The 17,345-nt window shown below is 52.0% G+C and overlaps 1 protein-coding gene across 1 annotated transcript; it reads right to left on the bottom strand.

The window, feature by feature from the left end:
- Positions 1–758: 758 nt before the first annotated feature.
- IP6K3 (inositol hexakisphosphate kinase 3) lies at positions 759–14,241 on the bottom strand. The gene is made up of 6 exons (XM_005529356.3): positions 14,000–14,241; positions 10,243–10,599; positions 6,254–6,434; positions 5,037–5,209; positions 4,241–4,416; positions 759–2,147 (listed from the first exon to the last, which is right to left on the bottom strand). The coding sequence occupies exons 2-6, from the start codon at positions 10,439–10,441 to the stop codon at positions 1,695–1,697; spliced, it is 1,182 nt and encodes a 393-aa protein (XP_005529413.1). The 5' UTR covers positions 10,442–10,599; positions 14,000–14,241; the 3' UTR covers positions 759–1,694.
- Between the last annotated feature and the right edge of the window lie 3,104 nt (positions 14,242–17,345).

Here is a 17,345-nt window from a genome sequence, read left to right as displayed (position 1 = left end):
CAGGATTTACGATGGTTTGAGTTGAAGGGACTTTAAATGCCACCTCATCCCACCCCCTGCCCTTGCAGGAACACCTCCCTCTATCCCAGGTTGCTCCAAACCCCGTTCAGCCTGGCCTTGGACACTGCCAGGGAAGAGGCAGCCACACTGTGCAGGTGTATGAGGGGTAAAAAGGGAGGGCACGTTGAGCTTTTTCTAATTATTCAGCCAACAAGTTGCTTTCTGTGCAGCAATGAAGAGCGAGGGGCTGCCCAACGAGGCTCTCTGGCTATGGTGTCACACTCAGACCCTTCTCATCCATCCCTTGTCCCACCCGTGTCCTGCTGTGCACCCTGAGGATGCTCAGGTGGCTCTGCAAACTTATCCACAAAGCCACAAAGTCTTATCCCAGACATCTGATGGGAGCCAGGACAATTCATGGCTTGCTCCCTACTGAAATTGGGTGTTTGCAGCTACTTTTTTACAGTTTGTGGTCAAGCAATAACCCAACACTGCGAACAAGAGTCTTCCCAGGTGGACTCTGGGCCAAGCAAAATACACATCTGGGCCAGATGTCTTAAATTTTCCAGCTATAAATTGCAGCAGCTCCCCAGCTTTCTGACATAAATCCAAGTGAAGCATCTCCCTTGAGATCTGGTGTTTAAACTTGTGGCAATAACGGCTCTCTTAAAAAATTATGGACTTAAACGAAGGATAAAGTACCTCAAGGATGCTGCGGGAGGGAAAAAGAGATGGACAACATTTGGGAGTTACTTTCACAATTTTATTGATATCCCCACTCCCCGGTAGTGGAGTTCTGTAGCTCTATTCTTTGTGCAAGGACTTCTCCTTCAGATTTCCCACACCATGAAGGAAGGAATTATATTTGTTCCGTCATAATAATAAAATCTGTCCACAGAAGCTGTAAACATTATTTTTAGAGTCTTTTGTTACTGTCTCCTTCAAACTCACACACGCGCACATGCGCACACAGTATTTGTATCAAAGAATTTCTGAGTGACCTTTGACGTGCAGTCCCTGAATCAATCTCACACTTTTTTTTCTTGTTTTCCTTGGTTTTTTAAGCAAAAATCCCTTGATGTGAAAGTTTTTTGTGGCTGATACCTGACAGAGTCATCGTATTCCCATGCTTCCAGCCCCAGTGGAGCCTCTTTCCTAGAAAATCCATGGAAAATTCCCTGTTATACCCCCACAGGGATGTTAAAGCTTGGTGAGGTGCAGCTCTTGGTCTGAACACGTGCACAGAGAATCCCGACCAGGGACACTGGGAATGTTGGAGGGTGTTTTTCCCTCCCACCTGAGCAGGAGCAGGAAGGGAAGCTCCAAAGGGAAGCTCCATCTGTTTGTTCCTGCCCCAAACCCTCCTCCCTCTCAGCTGCAGGGTGAGAAGTTCTTGGTTTATCATTAAGACTCTTCTCAAGTAATGCTTTCTTTGGCTCACAAATAAATCAAGGACAGCAGTAAAACCAGAAAGGAAAATAAATCTTCTGATGGATGGCAGAGAGAGTAGATTCTTCCAGCTCTCTGCTTTCCACACTTCAGTTCAGTGACACAGAGAGTTTTCAGCACTTCCCAATTTATCTGTGCTCGTTCTATGCCACATCCAGTGGCTGGAGGGTCCCACACAGCCGACCCCAGGCGGGATTTTCAGGGCTATCAATCACTAGGAAATCCAGGCCGTTTCACAGAAATTCTCACTTCCCTTCTGACAAGCTCTGAAGGATTTTGATGAGGTTCTCCAGGCCAAAAATGTAGCCGTGGTCTGGCCCATCGTGTGGGGTGGGGTTGGGGTTGCTCTTGGAGCCTTTGAAGGTGGTGTGGGCAAAGTCTATCATCCTCACATCCACCCTGGAGGGGTTCGTGCCGTGAGTTTTTGGGAAGGGGAGGTGATGATCCGCACTCTCCTTGTACTCCTGCCCATCGTAAATGATGAGGAGCGAGCTGGAGTAGAACCTGTAGGAGCTTTGCTTCCGGATCACTGCGAGCAGGGCCTTGAGGCGCAGGACGATGGGCTCCAGCAGGTCTGTCCGCAGCTGGTTCCCATTGCACAGGAACTGCCGCAGGGTCTGCCGGAATCCCTCCGGCGAGAGCTTCCTCCCGTAGTATTTGTCTTTGCACAGAAAATGGCCAGTGTCTGCCTGGTAAACCTGGGAGGGAAGAGAGGAATAATCCATAAAATCATAGAATATCCTTGATGCCTGAAGAAGGCTGACCTGGAGCAGGGGCTGGACAGAGTTCAGAATAAAGCTGGGATTTATTGGAGGGCCTTAAAGGACACACCTTGGGCAGTACAAGATCCTGGCCAGGGCTGCACCTAAGATGGACCTAAAAATGGTCACAAAAATGGACATCTGGTCACGAGGTCTCACATTTTTATAAGTTTTGGTCTATCTGCATATTTGGGTTAATTGTCCAATTACAGCTTCAGGTTATGAAGTCCCATCCTGCTTGTTTTCTCTCTTCAGTCCACTGTTGTTGATGCTTTTGGGCCTGAAACTTGTATTGATTGTCCTTCGTAGCAAGCTAGAAAAGGAATTGTTTTGTCTATCTGCTTTGTGAAGAGAGCTCACTAACACTTAACATGAACCTTAAAATTATACACCTAGGCGCCACAGAATATGCAAAATATAAAAGCTAAAACTTACAGCATCATCCTGAGTTGTGAGGGATTCACGAATGATGCCTTAAGATTTTAGCCTTTATATTTTTCAAATCCTGTGCTGCATTAGTGCACACTTAACACTGACACACTTTGGTTAGATAATTCCTCTGGGCCTGGAACCCAAGGACATCCCACAGCCTCAGGCCCTGAAAAGTATTAACAAAAGTAATTGGAGGGTAGGAAACTGGGGGAATATAACTTCATTACCTGTAATTGGAGAATTAACCCCTGATATGCAAATAGACCAAACATATCTGTATTAAAAACAAGATTCACTTAATAAATTATAAAAAGTTTAATATAAACAAAAGACAATTAGGAGACAAAAGAAATAAAGCAAAGGGTTAAAACGGCCAGGTGCCCTGGCGGGTTGCCAGGAACACACCTGGTATCTTGGGAACACTCTTTTTATCCCCTCCTGCTGTGAGGATTTTATGCATATTCAAAACATGTCCCCTCCCTAGTTACGCCTTCTTAGAATATGCTTTTGCACAATTTTTATTTTCTGCTGGTCAGCACTATTTTTGCTGGTCATCATTATTCTTGCTGGTCATCATTATTTTTGCTGACCACCATTATTTTGAGTCTGGTTTCCTTTCTTCTGCAAATGATAAGTATTGATAACAGTCCGGGCCTCTCATCCTTCCTTTGAGGGCAGCTGGGCTTCATATCTTCTGCTGATAACAGTTTGGGCTCTATTGTTCTCCTGATAACCAGCTTGGGCCCCACTGTCCTTGCCCTCTGGGGTTTCCTTGCCCTGTACCTAGGAAATTCTTTTAAGCTTAAAATTTGTTAGCAAGAAAAAAAGTACATACATAGCTAAAAAGTATTTAACATATAATATTCATCTTAGTACCTGCGAAAGCCAATATCACAATACAAATTTATAACATCTGTCTGAAAAACCTGTGACCATTGTCCATCTTGGGTGTAGCCTCTGGGAGGCTTTTGACTGCCAAAGGTGTATCTGTTGAAGAACTTTAATAAGTATCTACTTTATTCTCTTAACTTAAAAGGACATAGGTTTTGAAAGGACTTAAAATGACACAGGTTTTGACTTTACGTATTTTGCTTTACATTCTATTCTAATTACTCTCAATTTATCTTTCAGGCAGGGTTTTGAAATCTGCTGGAGAATAGTGACTGAGGGAAATGCAATGCGTTTGGGTTTCCAGGAGGAAGGATGGAGATTTCCAGCAGAAAAAATTCAGTCCAAAATGAACCCCTGGCTCTCAGAGCCCCAAGATGGGGCAGCTCAGCCAAAGCACAAGTGGGGCAATGTGGTGCTTTTGGGTTTTTTTTTCATGCAACAGCCAAGAGCTGAGCAGGAATCTGTGTGGAAAAGCAGCTTCTCAGATGGAGTGAAGGGTTCCAGCTGCTCACACTGGTGGCAGTGGCACAGAGGAAGGGTCACCCTAAATGTGCTATATTTGACACCCTCTCTGAAAGGCCACTTTTTACAGCCCATGTTTGGGGGGAAAAGAGAATAATTCACACCAGCCAAGCTGGAGATTCCAGCTTGGTTCCAAGTGAGGAACCAAGGGGGGAACCAACACACCGAGGGGATGGAGGCTTTACCTGCATCCCACAGACACGCACGCCCAGCGATGCCGAGGTGCTCTGCTCACACTTCTTGATGTGCCGGGCTTTCTTCTCCTCTGAGGCATCATCCCCGTGCTGCCGAGTGCCCATCTTCAGGTCCAGGATGCAGGGATAGCTGTACTTGGACACCACATTTTCCAGCAGGAGAAACTCTGAGTGGGAGTTCAGGAAAGCCCAATACTTTTAAATTCTAATTGAAAGATGCCTTAAATCAAAGCAACTGCTGACACTCTCCATAACAGCTCACAACTGTAATGAGACTTTCTGAGCCAATTTCTCCGACGTGTCATTGCTATGGGCCTCTCGCTGCCAATTGCAGTTAATTTACTGTACTACAGCCCTACCAATTAAAGCCCCAACAGCTCCATTCTCCAGTGACACCGTAGCCCTGGGCTGTCACTCCAACACCTTCCCTGGTGCTGAGCTCACTCCGGTGGGTGGGGGAAGTTGTTAAACTCTATTACTCACATGACTGGTGGGTAATGAAGTGTAATAGGAAAATAAAAGGCGAGGCAGCTGCTAATTCCTGTATAGTTGTGTTTTTAAATGTATGCCAAGGGGATCTTTGACTTCTGCTGAGAACTCTTGATGGGAAATGGGATTTATTTTTTTAGTTTTTTTCTTTTTTTTTTTAACAGTGACAGAAGGTAACAGAGAATATTCCTTATTTTCCTAGAGTCTGTGCAGAGGAGGGGATGCATCCCTCTGCAATAAACCCTACACTGATCTGTTATCCAGGACTGTGCCGGAGGGGAGAGAGGAGAAAGGATACGATGAAGTTTGTTCTCGTTGTGCTTGGAGGACATGCGGTTCAGGTGCTGCCGGTGACAGTGCAGTCCCCAGGGGTTGTAGCTCTTCCTTTCTGGCTGCTTCCCATTTGCATCTTCCAAAAGGGAATCTGTGTGATACTGAAGGTCTGTCCTCAAAAGCATCTTCCCAGGGCAGCTAGACAAAGCACACAAAGGGACACATTGTGTTTATAAGCTCCAGAGGAGAATATTCCCTTCCTTTTTTTTTTTCCTTTTTTTTTTCCTTTTTTTTTTCCTTTTTTTTTTTGTGTAGGGCCTCAAACTTGATAAGGTGGATTTTCAGGGACTCTCAAAGGAACCATATTGATCATGTCCAACCTGCAGAGATCCTTTGTTACTCCATAACAGTAATTTTCAGAAAGCCAGCTATTGCTGCCTGCCAATACTTTTTTTTCATTATAATTTAAAGTGTGCTGGCTCCCTTGAAAAGCCATTCACAGCCCCAGCTGCCAGGGATCTCTATTTATCCACCTAATGGGCACAGCACAGGAAAATGGTCCAACAATGGGAATGATTCCAAACTTGGAGGGGCTGGCTCCAGGGAGGGGAGGGAAGGAAAGAGTGATGAGGAGATCTCTTCTCCTTGGGGGGCCATTCCTTGATCTCGCTCATCCCAACTCCACCACTCCCATCACTCCAAAGGCAGCGGTTCCACAGCAGGGATATTCCACCTGCAGTCCCAGGTGGCCCAGGCCTGCTCTGAGCCAGTTTGGAATGAAGGATGTCCTGCAGAAAACCTCTGTGAGCCAGAGGTGCTGGGAGCACCAGGTGCCTTCCTGGGAGAGCTCTCCCCTGGGATGGGATGGGATGGGATGGGATGGGACTGAAGCTCCTCTGTTGCCAGCAAAGGTACATTCCTTGCTCGGTGACTGTTCTCCCATGGCCTCTCCTCTCCTGGAGCATGCTGTGCTCCAAGGAATGGGGTTTAGAGCAGAATTTGAGGCACATATTTGAGCAACAACATCCCAGTTCCACCCCACTCCATCCCCATGCCAGGGAAGAGCAGAACCACAAACACAGCTCTTGTGTGTTGCTTGGCTCTGCTGTTCTTCACCTTAGCTGGGCACTGCTTTTGCCCTAAACCCACAGTTGGGCCACCAAACCCACCACAAACCCATCCCAACCCCACCCAAGTGGCAGATGCCAGCCAGAAGGATTGCAGGCAATGCCAGACCCTCACCTGTCTTTGAAGGTCTTGGTGACCTGGGTGTGGCTCCACTTGCATTTGTGCCACAAGGTGACCGGGGGGTCACCGCCGGCACTGTCCAGGCAGCCGCAGCTGTCTGGCTGGCCCAGGCTGGGGCTGGCCATCAGGGTCAGGTTGCCCATGCTGTCCTTCTTGAGGTGCACGGACACAATGCCTGGACAGAGAGGAAAACAAACGAGACAGAGATGAGCCCGTGGGGTATCACAGGGGCCTGGCCACCACCTTGTGTTTCGTGGCCTTTTACTGATCCCACTCTGATTTCAAGCCAAATAAAATATCATTAGGCTGAGATCCTGGAAAATACTCTCAGGACTTTCAAGTGTTCCCCATCTCAAGGCTCAGTTTGCAACCTGCCTCCTCTGAACCCCACATTCCTTTGTTTCACCCGTCCAAGCTCTGCTGTGCCCCATGTGACCCAGAAAAGCCCCCCACTCCAGGTCAGGAGCTCCCAGCTTATTTATCACAAGGAATTTAAGTGCTTTTTAAAGACAGCACAAGGCTGGAAACACATTTCATTGGCAGGAAGAAAAGGGAGGGTTGGGACAAGGTATTTTCCAAGGACACCCAGCGTGCCAACTGCTTCTTTTAATTGGAGAGCCCCAGGAGCAGGGCAGGGATGTGGCCATGGGCTGGCACTGCCCACACATTGTCATGGTCGTGTCCCTCCCCCAGCGCCAAGTACCAGCACCCAGATATCCCACGGGGGTCCGGAGTGTCACACGCCCGGTGTTTGTGCCCTCCAGGGACCAACACCGTGACCAGAGGTTATTTTTTTCCACCCTGAGTGCTTAAAACACCATCCTGCATTTGAACGTTGCAATTTTCCCTGACTCTGACAGGAATCACAGGGCTCAAATGCCAGCCAGTCCAGCACGGATTTAGCCCAACGTGAGCCCATCCCTGGCACGGGGCCGGCTGTCTGCATGTCTCAAGTGACAGCGCAGGAATGGCCATGGATCCCTGCGCCGCTGGCTCTGACCTTTCTGGGAAAGGCTGATAACGCCATCCTGCTCCCTCACAGCCTCCTGAGCCTCCCCACGCTCCGGGGGCGTTCTTACAGCACAGCCTTAAGCTGCACCAGGGGAAGGTTAGGTTAAACATCAGAAAAAAAATTAAAATTCTTCACTGAAAGAGTGACTGGGCACTGGAATCGTCTGCCCAGGGAGGTGCTGGAGTCACAGTCTCTGGATGTGTTTTTAAAAAGCCTGGATGTGGCACTCAGTGCCATGGTTTGGTTGATGAGGAGCTGTTAGGTTAGGTCAGAGGTTGGACTTGGTCATCTCCAACCTGGTTCATGCTGTGATTCTGTGATCTGAGGCTCAGCGGGCTGCCAGATCCCAGAGAGGGCAGGGGACAGGGACAGGGCAGGGGCACCAGCAAAGGCAGCACTGGAAAGAGCCCTGTTGGGGACACAGGGAACTGGGCTGGATCCAGCTGTGCCCAGGGGTTCTGTGGGACATTTGGGGAGCTGGGCTGGATCCAGCTGTGCCCAGGCGTTATGTGAGGTATTTGGGGAGCTGGACTGGGTCCAGCTGTGCCCAGGGCATCCCCACCAGGTCTGCAGGGCATGTGGGGAGATGATCTCAGCAGCTTAACAAACAATTCTGCTCTCCCAAGCAAAGGTGCCAAAGCAAATAAACACGCAAAGCCCCTTCTCTCCATTTCAAGTGATTCCAGTGAGCAAACACTGAGCAAAGGCTTTGCCTGCCAGGTTCTGCTGCCCCAGGAGGGTTTCCCCACCTGAATGGTCCCTGCAGCCACCCCAGTTGGACTGGGGTGCCCATCCCTCCCCAGGTCCTGCACCCCAAAACCTCAGGTTTGGATGTTTTTCCCTCACCACAACCATTCCTGGTCCCTTCTGCTGTTCAATCAGCATAACTGTGAACAGGCTGGGTTAAAGAGGCTGACTTTGCACAGAAATGGGGGAAATCTACCCAGGCCGCTCTGCCAAGGAAGCTGAGGGGCTGCAAACCTTCATTAGGGGGAAAAGGAATATTTTTACCCCTCCCAGCCCTCTATGCTCGGCTCAGGGAGTTCCATCTTCCTCAGGCTCCAGCATTAACTTTTCCCTAAGTCCCATTCTTAAAAAATCCATATTTCTGAGAGCAAACAAATCTCCTCTCAGCCTGGATGACTGCTTCACATTTTCAGGGGATGTAGGCATGGGGGAAAAAAAAATAAAAAAATAAAAGCCAGCATGTCTTTTGCCTAAATCAAAGCCTTTTTCATTTTAAAAAGTCACGGGGAGGCGACTGGAGCTCTCAATTGCAAACACCATAACCTTAAAAACTGTCCCAGTTCCTGCCTGCAGTCAGCAGGGCTGGGCTCATTTGCATAGTGCTGACGGGCTGGCCCCAAAAAACTTATATATAGCGTGAAAGTAAGAGTTGTTTAATATCAGCCATTAATATGAAAATTAATGGGAAGATTTTTCAAAGGAGAGAACTGAGCGTTAAATTGGAAGGGAATGTGATCCTCTCCCTCCTCCCAGCTGGAAATTCAGCCTTCAAAAAACCTACAGCTCAGCCTGAAAAGTGCTTTTTGTTTCCTGGGGGGATCCCACGGGGGTTTGCAGGTGTCCTGCTGTGACCTGTGTGTGGCAGACAACCCTCAGAGCTCCTCCTTTGCTGCATGGGCAAACATCTCTCCAAAGCCTTTGGGTGCCTGGCTGTGCTGGCCTTTGGTGTCACTGACACCCCAATCCCGCTCCTGCCGGCACCAGCAAGGAGCCAGAGAGTATTTCTGGGTGCTGTCACCACGCTGGTGGCATCCCAGAGGCTCTCAGGAGCCTCACTCTGTAACTCTGCCCTTGTGGGTTTATTTTTGTGTTTACAAGCACATTCATCTACTGTCGAGGGCACTGGGAACCTGAGCAGAACTGGGCTGGAAAACAAGCCCAGCATCCCCCTGTGAGCTCAACTGGGACAAGACAGGGCCTTCAAAGGGGAAAAAAGTTGGTCCCAAGGTCACCAAACTGCCTGATATGGGGGAAGTGAGCAGGAAAAGCCACAGGCTCAGGGTGAGGCTTGAATGATATTTGATCCCTATTGTAGGGAATATCACCATTGCACAGAATGTCACCATTACATAATGGTCCCAGGGCTGTTCCCACAGCCCAGAAATAGAGATGAGGTACATGGATACGTGTGAATGGGGGATGGAGCCACCAGGATCATCCCTCTGGACACTCATTCCCTTCATTATCCTCACAGAAAAGCATTTCACCTTTTTAATTGCCTGGCAACAGGGCTGGGACAGCCGAGAGAGGAATAAACCTGTGAGCCAGATTAGAGAATTGCTTTTTAATTACCCCTCATCATAAAACTCTCTGGGACTTGAAACAGGAGAAGAAAAGACAAAAAGGTTTGAATAACCAGGGCACCCCTGGACTGATTAACCTGGGACTGTTTAGCAGCTTTATCAGTGAGGGCCCAGTGCTGCAGCACCAAACCTAGCTCCTGCCAGAGGAAACCGCTCAGAGAAAACTTTTCTCCCTTAAGCATCTTTTTAATATTGTCCCATAAATCTGCAGAGGCCCCTGACTTTCTGGGAAAGGGAGACATTGGGCTGGAAGCGCATTGGAGCCGTGGCAGACTGAGCTCTTTGCTGTAATGCCGAAGGACCAAGAGATATTTTAAGTTTTTACGTGACAACCGAGCTTCTCGCCTCCCCCAAAAGCCAGGGTCAGGAGCTTTATGAGCAGCACAAGTCTGGCAGTAAAAGGAGAAAATACTGAGGGAATAAGAAAGAGAAGGGAGGGAGGATGTCTTTTAAAAACACTGGTGCTGCTCTCCCAGTGCTGCTTTCTAGGGGCTGGGCTGTGAGATTCTACTGGGAATGGGGGTCAGGGATGGGGCAGCAGCAGAGGGACAGGCAGGAGAATCCTCTGCGCCTGGAAAAGGCTCACCTGGCACAGCTGGGGATGCTTTTTAGGAAGGTGAGAGCTCTGTAGCTACCCTTACCTTTGTACTGAGGCGTGAACTGCCTCATGGCCAGGGGCAGGGACTCGTAGAAGCTCAGCTCCTGCGACACCAGGGGCTTGCAGATGGTGTGCTCATCGTAGGTCAGCATGCTCGTGTGGCCGCCCACCTGGTGCACGAAGGGCTGCAGGAGCACGGCAGCCCTGCCCTCGCCAGGGCCCAGCGGGCTCTGACCCACCATGGTGCCAGGCACAGCCCAGGGGGCTCTGGCCCCACCCCCAGCAGCGCTCGGGGATGGGAAGCACAGGCTGGCACGGGCAGTGCTGGGCCAGTTCTCACACACTCTGCTGTTTCCCCCACTCTGGGTTTTCCTCCACGCTGGTCTTTCAGCAATGAAATCTGCAAAACAGAGGGAATTAAAGAATTAGAGAAGGGTCACCCAGCGGGGTGGGATGAGATCTGTCAGTGCCCAGGGCCTGGCACATGGAGTTCAAGAAAGCCCCAATTTCACTGTGTTGGGGACAAGAGACAGAGACCAAGAAGAGCTGTGAATCAAAGCAGTGACAACAAGGCAGCAGGATCAGGGATTCCTTGGACAGGTCATTAACACACTGCACTGATGCTGTGGAACACCCCCAGTTTGTCCCACAGGCCGTGTTAGGACGGTCCCAGGCCTTCCCTCAGACATTCCCAACATTGTTATAAAGCCCCTGCAAGCCCCCAGGCACTCCCTTGCTCTACAACACTGCAGGTGGGGTGAGCAACAATTTCTGCACCTTCCGAAGAAACCTCGGTTTGGGGCATTTCCTGGCATTTAAACACCGGAGCAGCAGCAGGAGCATTTCCTTCCCAGGCTGACAGACACGCACAGGGGGATGTGGATGTGTCACACCAGCACCCACAGGGCTCACACCCAGATTTCCACCCTGCCCCCAGAAATGGATCCATGCCTGATTCCAGAAATTCCTCCTTGATTCTGATAGCAACAAGTCTCGGCTCCAAAGCAGCAACGTAGGGAAATCACAGAGCACATCCGTGGTGCATCCCCAGCAGCAGCACCCACAACCACCTGCTCCTTCCCCCATTCCTCACAGGAAACCCATGGATGGCTCTTGGACATCAGGAACTGAATCCCACATGCACCAAGGATGACAAAAAGGAGCTGATGTTGGTGCTGGAGCAGCCTGGCTTCACACTCCATATCCCAGACTCACAGGGATGGGAAAAAATCATGAAAATCATCATTTGAGGATGGGGCCATGGCAGCACAGACCCTTTCTCCAGATTGTTCCAGCTTCAGCACAACCTGGGGAGCTTTGCACCCTGTTTTTGCCAGCAGAACCCCAGTGCAGGGGACAATGATGCCTTTGCAAGATCCAGTTCTGCCGGGAAAGCCTCCAGGATGCTCTGCCAGGTGAGCAGCTCCATCCCTGGCAGCCCCACGGGACAGGTGTGACCAGGGCAGCGCTGTCACCCCTCCTTGTGCAGGAGCCAGGGAACAGCAGAGGGGTGGTGGCACCTCCTGGAGGCACCTGGAGTTTCCCACGGTGGGCAGGGGCTCTGCAGGAAGGGCTTGCCCTGAAGCCAGCGCTGACCCCGAGCTGGATCTGCGGGCACGGAGCATATTCCCCATTCTGCAGGAAGGATCCAGAGCTCAGGAGTTGGACTCAATGATCCCTCTGGGTCCCTTCCAACTCGGGATATTCTGTGATGCTCAAATCTCCCCTGCTCCTCCTGCCGGGATTAACCCCCAAGGGAAAAGCACCTGCTGCAGGTGCCGGTTTTGTTTCCCACCTGGAGCGGTGGGATGGAGTGGGCTGAAGGCAGGGAAGAGCCACCTCCAAACGCACCAGTGGCTCCTTTATCTCCCCCAGGGTGGGGTTTTTCCCCTCCCATTATTCCTCTTTGGAGAGGAATTCCTGCTCTACAATTACCTTTCCCGGAGGAACAAAGCCAGGCTCCCGAGCCCAGCGCTTTCCAGCCGGGAAGAAAGCGGCTCCTCGGAGCCTTCCCGGGTGTTAATAAAAGCATTCGGCATTTTGTTAAGTTGTGGCAATTTTTAAAGAGGATTTTCTGCCTCGGGAGCCGCAGGTTTGTTGTGAGGTTTTTTGTGTGGCTCTTCCCTCCCTTCCTCCCATCCTTAAAAAGAAGGAGAAAAGCCAAAAGCAAGTGGATTTGTCATAACACCTCTTTGGAGCAGGGAACAACACGACTTAAATCCTTTCTTGCTTCTGAGCCAGTCCAAGGCTGAGACTCAGCTGACACAACCCCCTGACAGCTCTGGCAACCTTAGCATTGCAAAGGGAGATGGGGAAAAAACATCCACAATTCGATAAAGCTCCTGAATGTTTTCTCCCAAGCAAAACTCAGAGCAGGATTTGCAGCAGGAGAAGGAGGTTCTTTTCTGGGAGTTTCTGCTGGGAAGCAGCTCATCCATTCGGAGCAGATAAATGTTCCTGCAAACACTGACCTCCCCTGAAACAAGACACTGGAAATAAATCACTTCCACTGGCTCAAGGTATCGCAAATGCCAGGAGATATTTACGTCACTGAAAATACACAGAATTACAGATAAATCCAGACCCTCCAAGCAAAACCAGAATCCATCAGTGTTTTTCCCACAGCTAAAGGAAAAGTAGCTCAGGTGCTGCAGGTGGAGCCAGGAAATATTGGGGAAGGAGGATATGGAGAATATTCCTCTGCATGGAAGAGAAATATTCCATTCTCCAGGAAGGCGATGGGGCTTTGGAGAAACCGTGGAAGGTGCCCCTGCTCCTGGCAGGGCTGGAGCTGGGAGAGTTCTGCTGCAGCGTTGGGGACAGCGCCGCTCCCCTGGCACTGTCACCTCCCACCCTGGGCCAAATGTCAAAGGAGTCTCAGCTAAACTGGTTGTTTATCCCCAACTCCAAACTGAGCCAAAAGGAACCAGGCAGATTCAATTCTCCAATCTTTGAGTGGCACCTACTCCATCCCATCCCAAAGAGGACTCGTGTGGCCCTGAGAGAAACGCGCAGTCAGGCTGGGCTGGGTCCTTGTGGCAGAAACACCCGGGAATATTAAAAAGCAAAATCTCTCTAGAAACAAGAGCTCTGTGCACAGGCCCATGCTCTCAGTGTGGCCCCTCCTGGCCACCTCCCTGCTCCCAGAGCATCCCAGAGCTCCAAAGTTGGGTTCCAAGCACTGCAGATCCTTTGCTTCATTAAAAGGCAAGAAAAGAACGTGGCTGAGATCTGTGTGTGCTCCTGGTGCTGGAGCTCGCCTGGAGCCCCAACCAGCCCTGCATGGAACCCCAGAGCTGGGGCCTGGTGCCACCATGGACACAGTGTCACCACAGACCCAGTGCCACCATGGACCTGGTGCCACCATGGACCCGCTGCCACCACGGACCCCCTGCCACCATGGACTCAGTGCCACCACGGACCCGGTGCCACCACAGACACAGTGCCACCATGGACCCGCTGCCACCACAGACACAGTGCCACCATGGACCCGCTGCCACCATGGACCCGCTGCCACCACAGACACAGTGCCACCACTGACACGGTGCCACACCACTCTGCAGAAAAGGGCACAGGTTCCCTCACCCCCTGCCCACTTTCTGCCTTCCACAGCACCTCCCTCCCCTCCACTTCCCAGCCATTCCACCAGCTGCAAGGTCGCTCCAGAGATTCCCACCAGCCCCCAGCACCACTCCCATCCCTTCCCACCAGCCAGAGCCTTCCTGCCAGCATCCCACCCACCTCCAAAGCTGTGTCCCCGTCACACCATCCACCCCACCTGGCACCAGCCCAACCCTCACCTGTGCGCGCCGGTGTCCGCCGGGGGCTGCGGCTGAGCCTCAGGGCGCTGCCTCTCGCTGAGGCTCCACGGCGAGGAATGAGGGAACATCTGAGCACGGCCCGAGTGCGTCGGCGCTGGCAGGAGCCCGGAATGTCCAGCTGACATTCCAGTGGGGCTGTGCCAAGGAGAACCACGCTGGATGGGACAGGGACACGGCCGCATGTGAGGGCCGGGAACAGAGCGAGAGGTGCCGGGTGTGTTCCGGCTGTCTTGGGAAATCAGCTCTCCTGGAAAACAACTGCGGATTTGTCCAGCTTTGAACTCCCCCTCAGCTCGGCCCCCACCGGTTTTGTCACCTCCCTGCAGAGTGGGCTGGCACCGGGAGAGGGATGGAGATTCCCAGAGCTCCCAAAACAGCTCGGAGAGATGCAGGAGGAGAGGCACAGGGTGGTGAAAGCAGCTGGGGGACACCAGATCCCCTTTGTGGTGAAGAGAAGCTGTGAGCAAAGCAGGGGAAGGCCGAGGTTTGCCCAAAGCTGGGCAGGGGATGAGTGGATCTGGAGCTCCGGCCTTGCCAGCGGGAAAAGAGCCACGTCAGAGCTCGGGAGCTGTGTGGGGAATGGAAAAGTCCCAGGGAGCTTCTGCCAGGGCCACACTGTCCCCTGCAGCCACTCAAGGACAGTGTGTGCCCCCCAGGCCTTACTATCCTGTCCAGCATGTGCCAATGGTTCCTGCCAGCCCCCTGAACCCCCAAAAAATGGGATCCATGTGTTTTTTAGGGAATCACAAGGAACAAGGACAAGGAGGGGACGATGCCCGTTCTCACCCCCAGTCCCCCGCAGGAATTTGAGGACTTCAGCCAAAGCGTGCCCAGGCCTGGAGCCCACCAGGAATGCCATGGGGGAAATGCCAGGGAAGAAAACCTCACAACTGGGATAAGGATTGATGGATGTGGAAATTCCCACTAACTGGAGCGGAGAAACCAGGCTCAGGGTGAGCCAAGGGATCAAACTGATGGTGGGGGCAGAGGCTGAGATTAAAGAAAAGGATGAAAGGAAGACCCAGATTCCCAAGGCCTGGCTTCATGCTGGAATCTGAGCTCAGGAAAGCACTTTTTTTATTTGGTGGTTTTTTTGTTTTTTTTTTTGGTTTGAGAGTTTGGTTTTTTTTATAAGGTTGGTTTCTGAAGGAGAAAAAGCTTACCTGAGCACTCTGCACAGCCAGACATGGGGTTTTTGCTTCCCTCCTCTCCTGTCCCCCGAGTCCAGCTGAGTTTCCTCCTCCTCCTCCTCCTTCTTCTGCAGGGCAGGCGGGGCAGGGCAGGGCTCCAGAGCAGCTCCTCTCCCTGTGCCCAGCAGGTCCCGACATCCCTGCACTTGTTCTGTCCCTCACCCACTGCAGCCCCCAGCTCCAAAAGCCCCCAGAGAGCAGCCAGGCCAGGCTGCCAACCCTAAACGTGCCAGGCTTTAAATCCAGCCATCCCAGAGCTGGTAGGAAGGGGCCAGGCCCATGCTGGGGGTCACTGGGGCTCAGTGAGAGGCAGGACTGAGCATCCAGGTGGGCACTGGGGAGTCCACCTGGCAGTGCTCAGCTGGCAGTGCCCCCGTTTCCCCTGGCAGGGCCTGTCCCGCGGGCTGTCTCCCGTGTTCCATGGCCGGGAATGCCGCTTGGAGCCGTGTCCCGGCAGTCAGGCACAGGGAGGATTCCCGGGAGCACCGCGGGGTGGGCAGCAGCACAGGTAACCACGGAGCCTCTGCTAACGAGTGGAGCACTCCGCAGAGAGAGAACATTGCCTCGGATTGAAGCTGTGCTAATTAAGAACTAATTAGGGGCCTAGCGATGTTCCCACCTTGGCCACCCCCGCTCCAAAGCTGTCCCAGTGCGGCTCGGGCTGGGGACACTGGCGGTGCTGGGAGCCTTGGGGGAGCCAGGGCTGCCCCGAGTGACCTCAGCACACCGGGACTCATCCCGATATTCCCTATGCAGGAATTCTCCTCCCTCTCAGGGACATCACTGCGGGTTCCGGTGTCCTCCTGCCCCTCAGGAGCACACTCCAAGGAGCTGCTGCTGTGCCAGGAGCTGGGATGGGGAATGTGGGGGTCACAGAGTCCACACCCCACCCGGGGCGAGATGAGCTCAGAGCCCATGCTTTCCATGACCCACTGGGCTCTCCTTGCTTTGGAGAGGCTGTTCAGACCCCCGTGGGCTTTGCATCAGATCCCACAGAAGTGTTCCTACAAAAGCAGGTGCTGCTGGACAGGCCTGGCCTCGTGTGGGAGCCTGGGAGGTGGGGACAGGGCTCCACAAACCCCTCCTGCAACACCTACCGTTCCTTAAAGCTGGGTGGAACCCCGATAAATTCCGGATTGATGGGGATGGATGGATGGATGGATGGATGGATGGATGGATGGATGGATGGATGGATGGATGGGGCTGTGCTGGAGGGAGGCAGCTCCGGGCAGGACTCATTCTCTGGCTGGATCTTTCCAGGAGAACTGGCTCTGTGCCCTGACTCCATGCCTGTCAATAAGGTGCAGCATCAGCTGTCGTGTCAGCAGCAGGAAAAACATCCCGTGGGAAGGGCTTTAAATGGAAGCAGGAAAGGAAAAGATAGAGAGTTGGTTTCGTTTCAGAGCCCTCGTTGGGCCACGTTTGCCTCCCTGACAGGGAGGGGATGCAACAGCTCCATTGGAGAAGTTATTTATAGAAATGTGGTTAATTATAGAAATTTACTTTGCAAGAAAGTGGGAAAGGGCCCTCAGCAGCTCTGGTTGGCAGTGGGGGCTGGGAAGGGAGCACAGTGGGAGGGCAGAACCTGCTTTTCCCAGGAAAACTGCTGGCACTGCCAGAATTCCCAGTCCAGTCTGGCATGGAATGGAATGGGGCTGCTCTGCCCCAGAGAGATGGAACAGGGGACACAGTGGGGGTGACAGTCACAGCCACCATCAGACAGCAACACCCCCTGGCACATGGAACGGTTCCAAACAGCACCATTTCCTAACCTGGAATGGATTCCAGCTGTAACTTAGCAACCTCACCTGGGTAAAAGCATCCCACAAGGAATGTGGGGCCTTGCACTGATTCCCTCCCCTTTGTTCCCAAACCTCAGCAACAGCTGCAGCCAGAGAGGAGGTAGCTCCTGCTGGCCACAGAGCCACTCCCTGTGCCACTGGAAATCCCCTTTGTCACCCAGAGCCACGGGATGAGATTAATTCATCGTGAGTCACCCCTTTCCACAGAAGTCCCACAAGTGGGGAACCGCTCCTGCCACACCCCACAACTTGGGAGAAGCTGGAACTTGACCTGATCCAAGCAAGAGCACTTGGGACAGTCTGTGATGTCTGAGCACAAATAAAAGTACTAAA

This window comes from Pseudopodoces humilis, chromosome 26 (genome assembly GCF_049639895.1).
Source record: "Pseudopodoces humilis isolate 2021_Gansu_Grassland_sample_001 chromosome 26, ASM4963989v1, whole genome shotgun sequence".
NCBI classification, from domain to species: Eukaryota; Metazoa; Chordata; class Aves; order Passeriformes; family Paridae; genus Pseudopodoces; species Pseudopodoces humilis.
The sequence above is the reverse complement of the archived record's forward strand: the minus strand, read 5'-3'. Positions and strand labels throughout refer to the sequence as shown.

Coding starts and splice junctions, on each gene's coding strand:
- IP6K3 (XM_005529356.3), bottom strand. CDS start 10,441: ATGGTGGGTCAGAGCCCGCTGGGCCCTGGCGAGGGCAGGGCTGCCGTG. Junction 5,210..6,253: donor ACCAAGACCTTCAAAGACAG/GTGAGGGTCTGG, acceptor TGCTTTGTCTAG/CTGCCCTGGGAAGATGCTTT. Junction 4,417..5,036: donor CAACGAGAACAAACTTCATC/GTATCCTTTCTC, acceptor ACTCCCACTCAG/AGTTTCTCCTGCTGGAAAAT.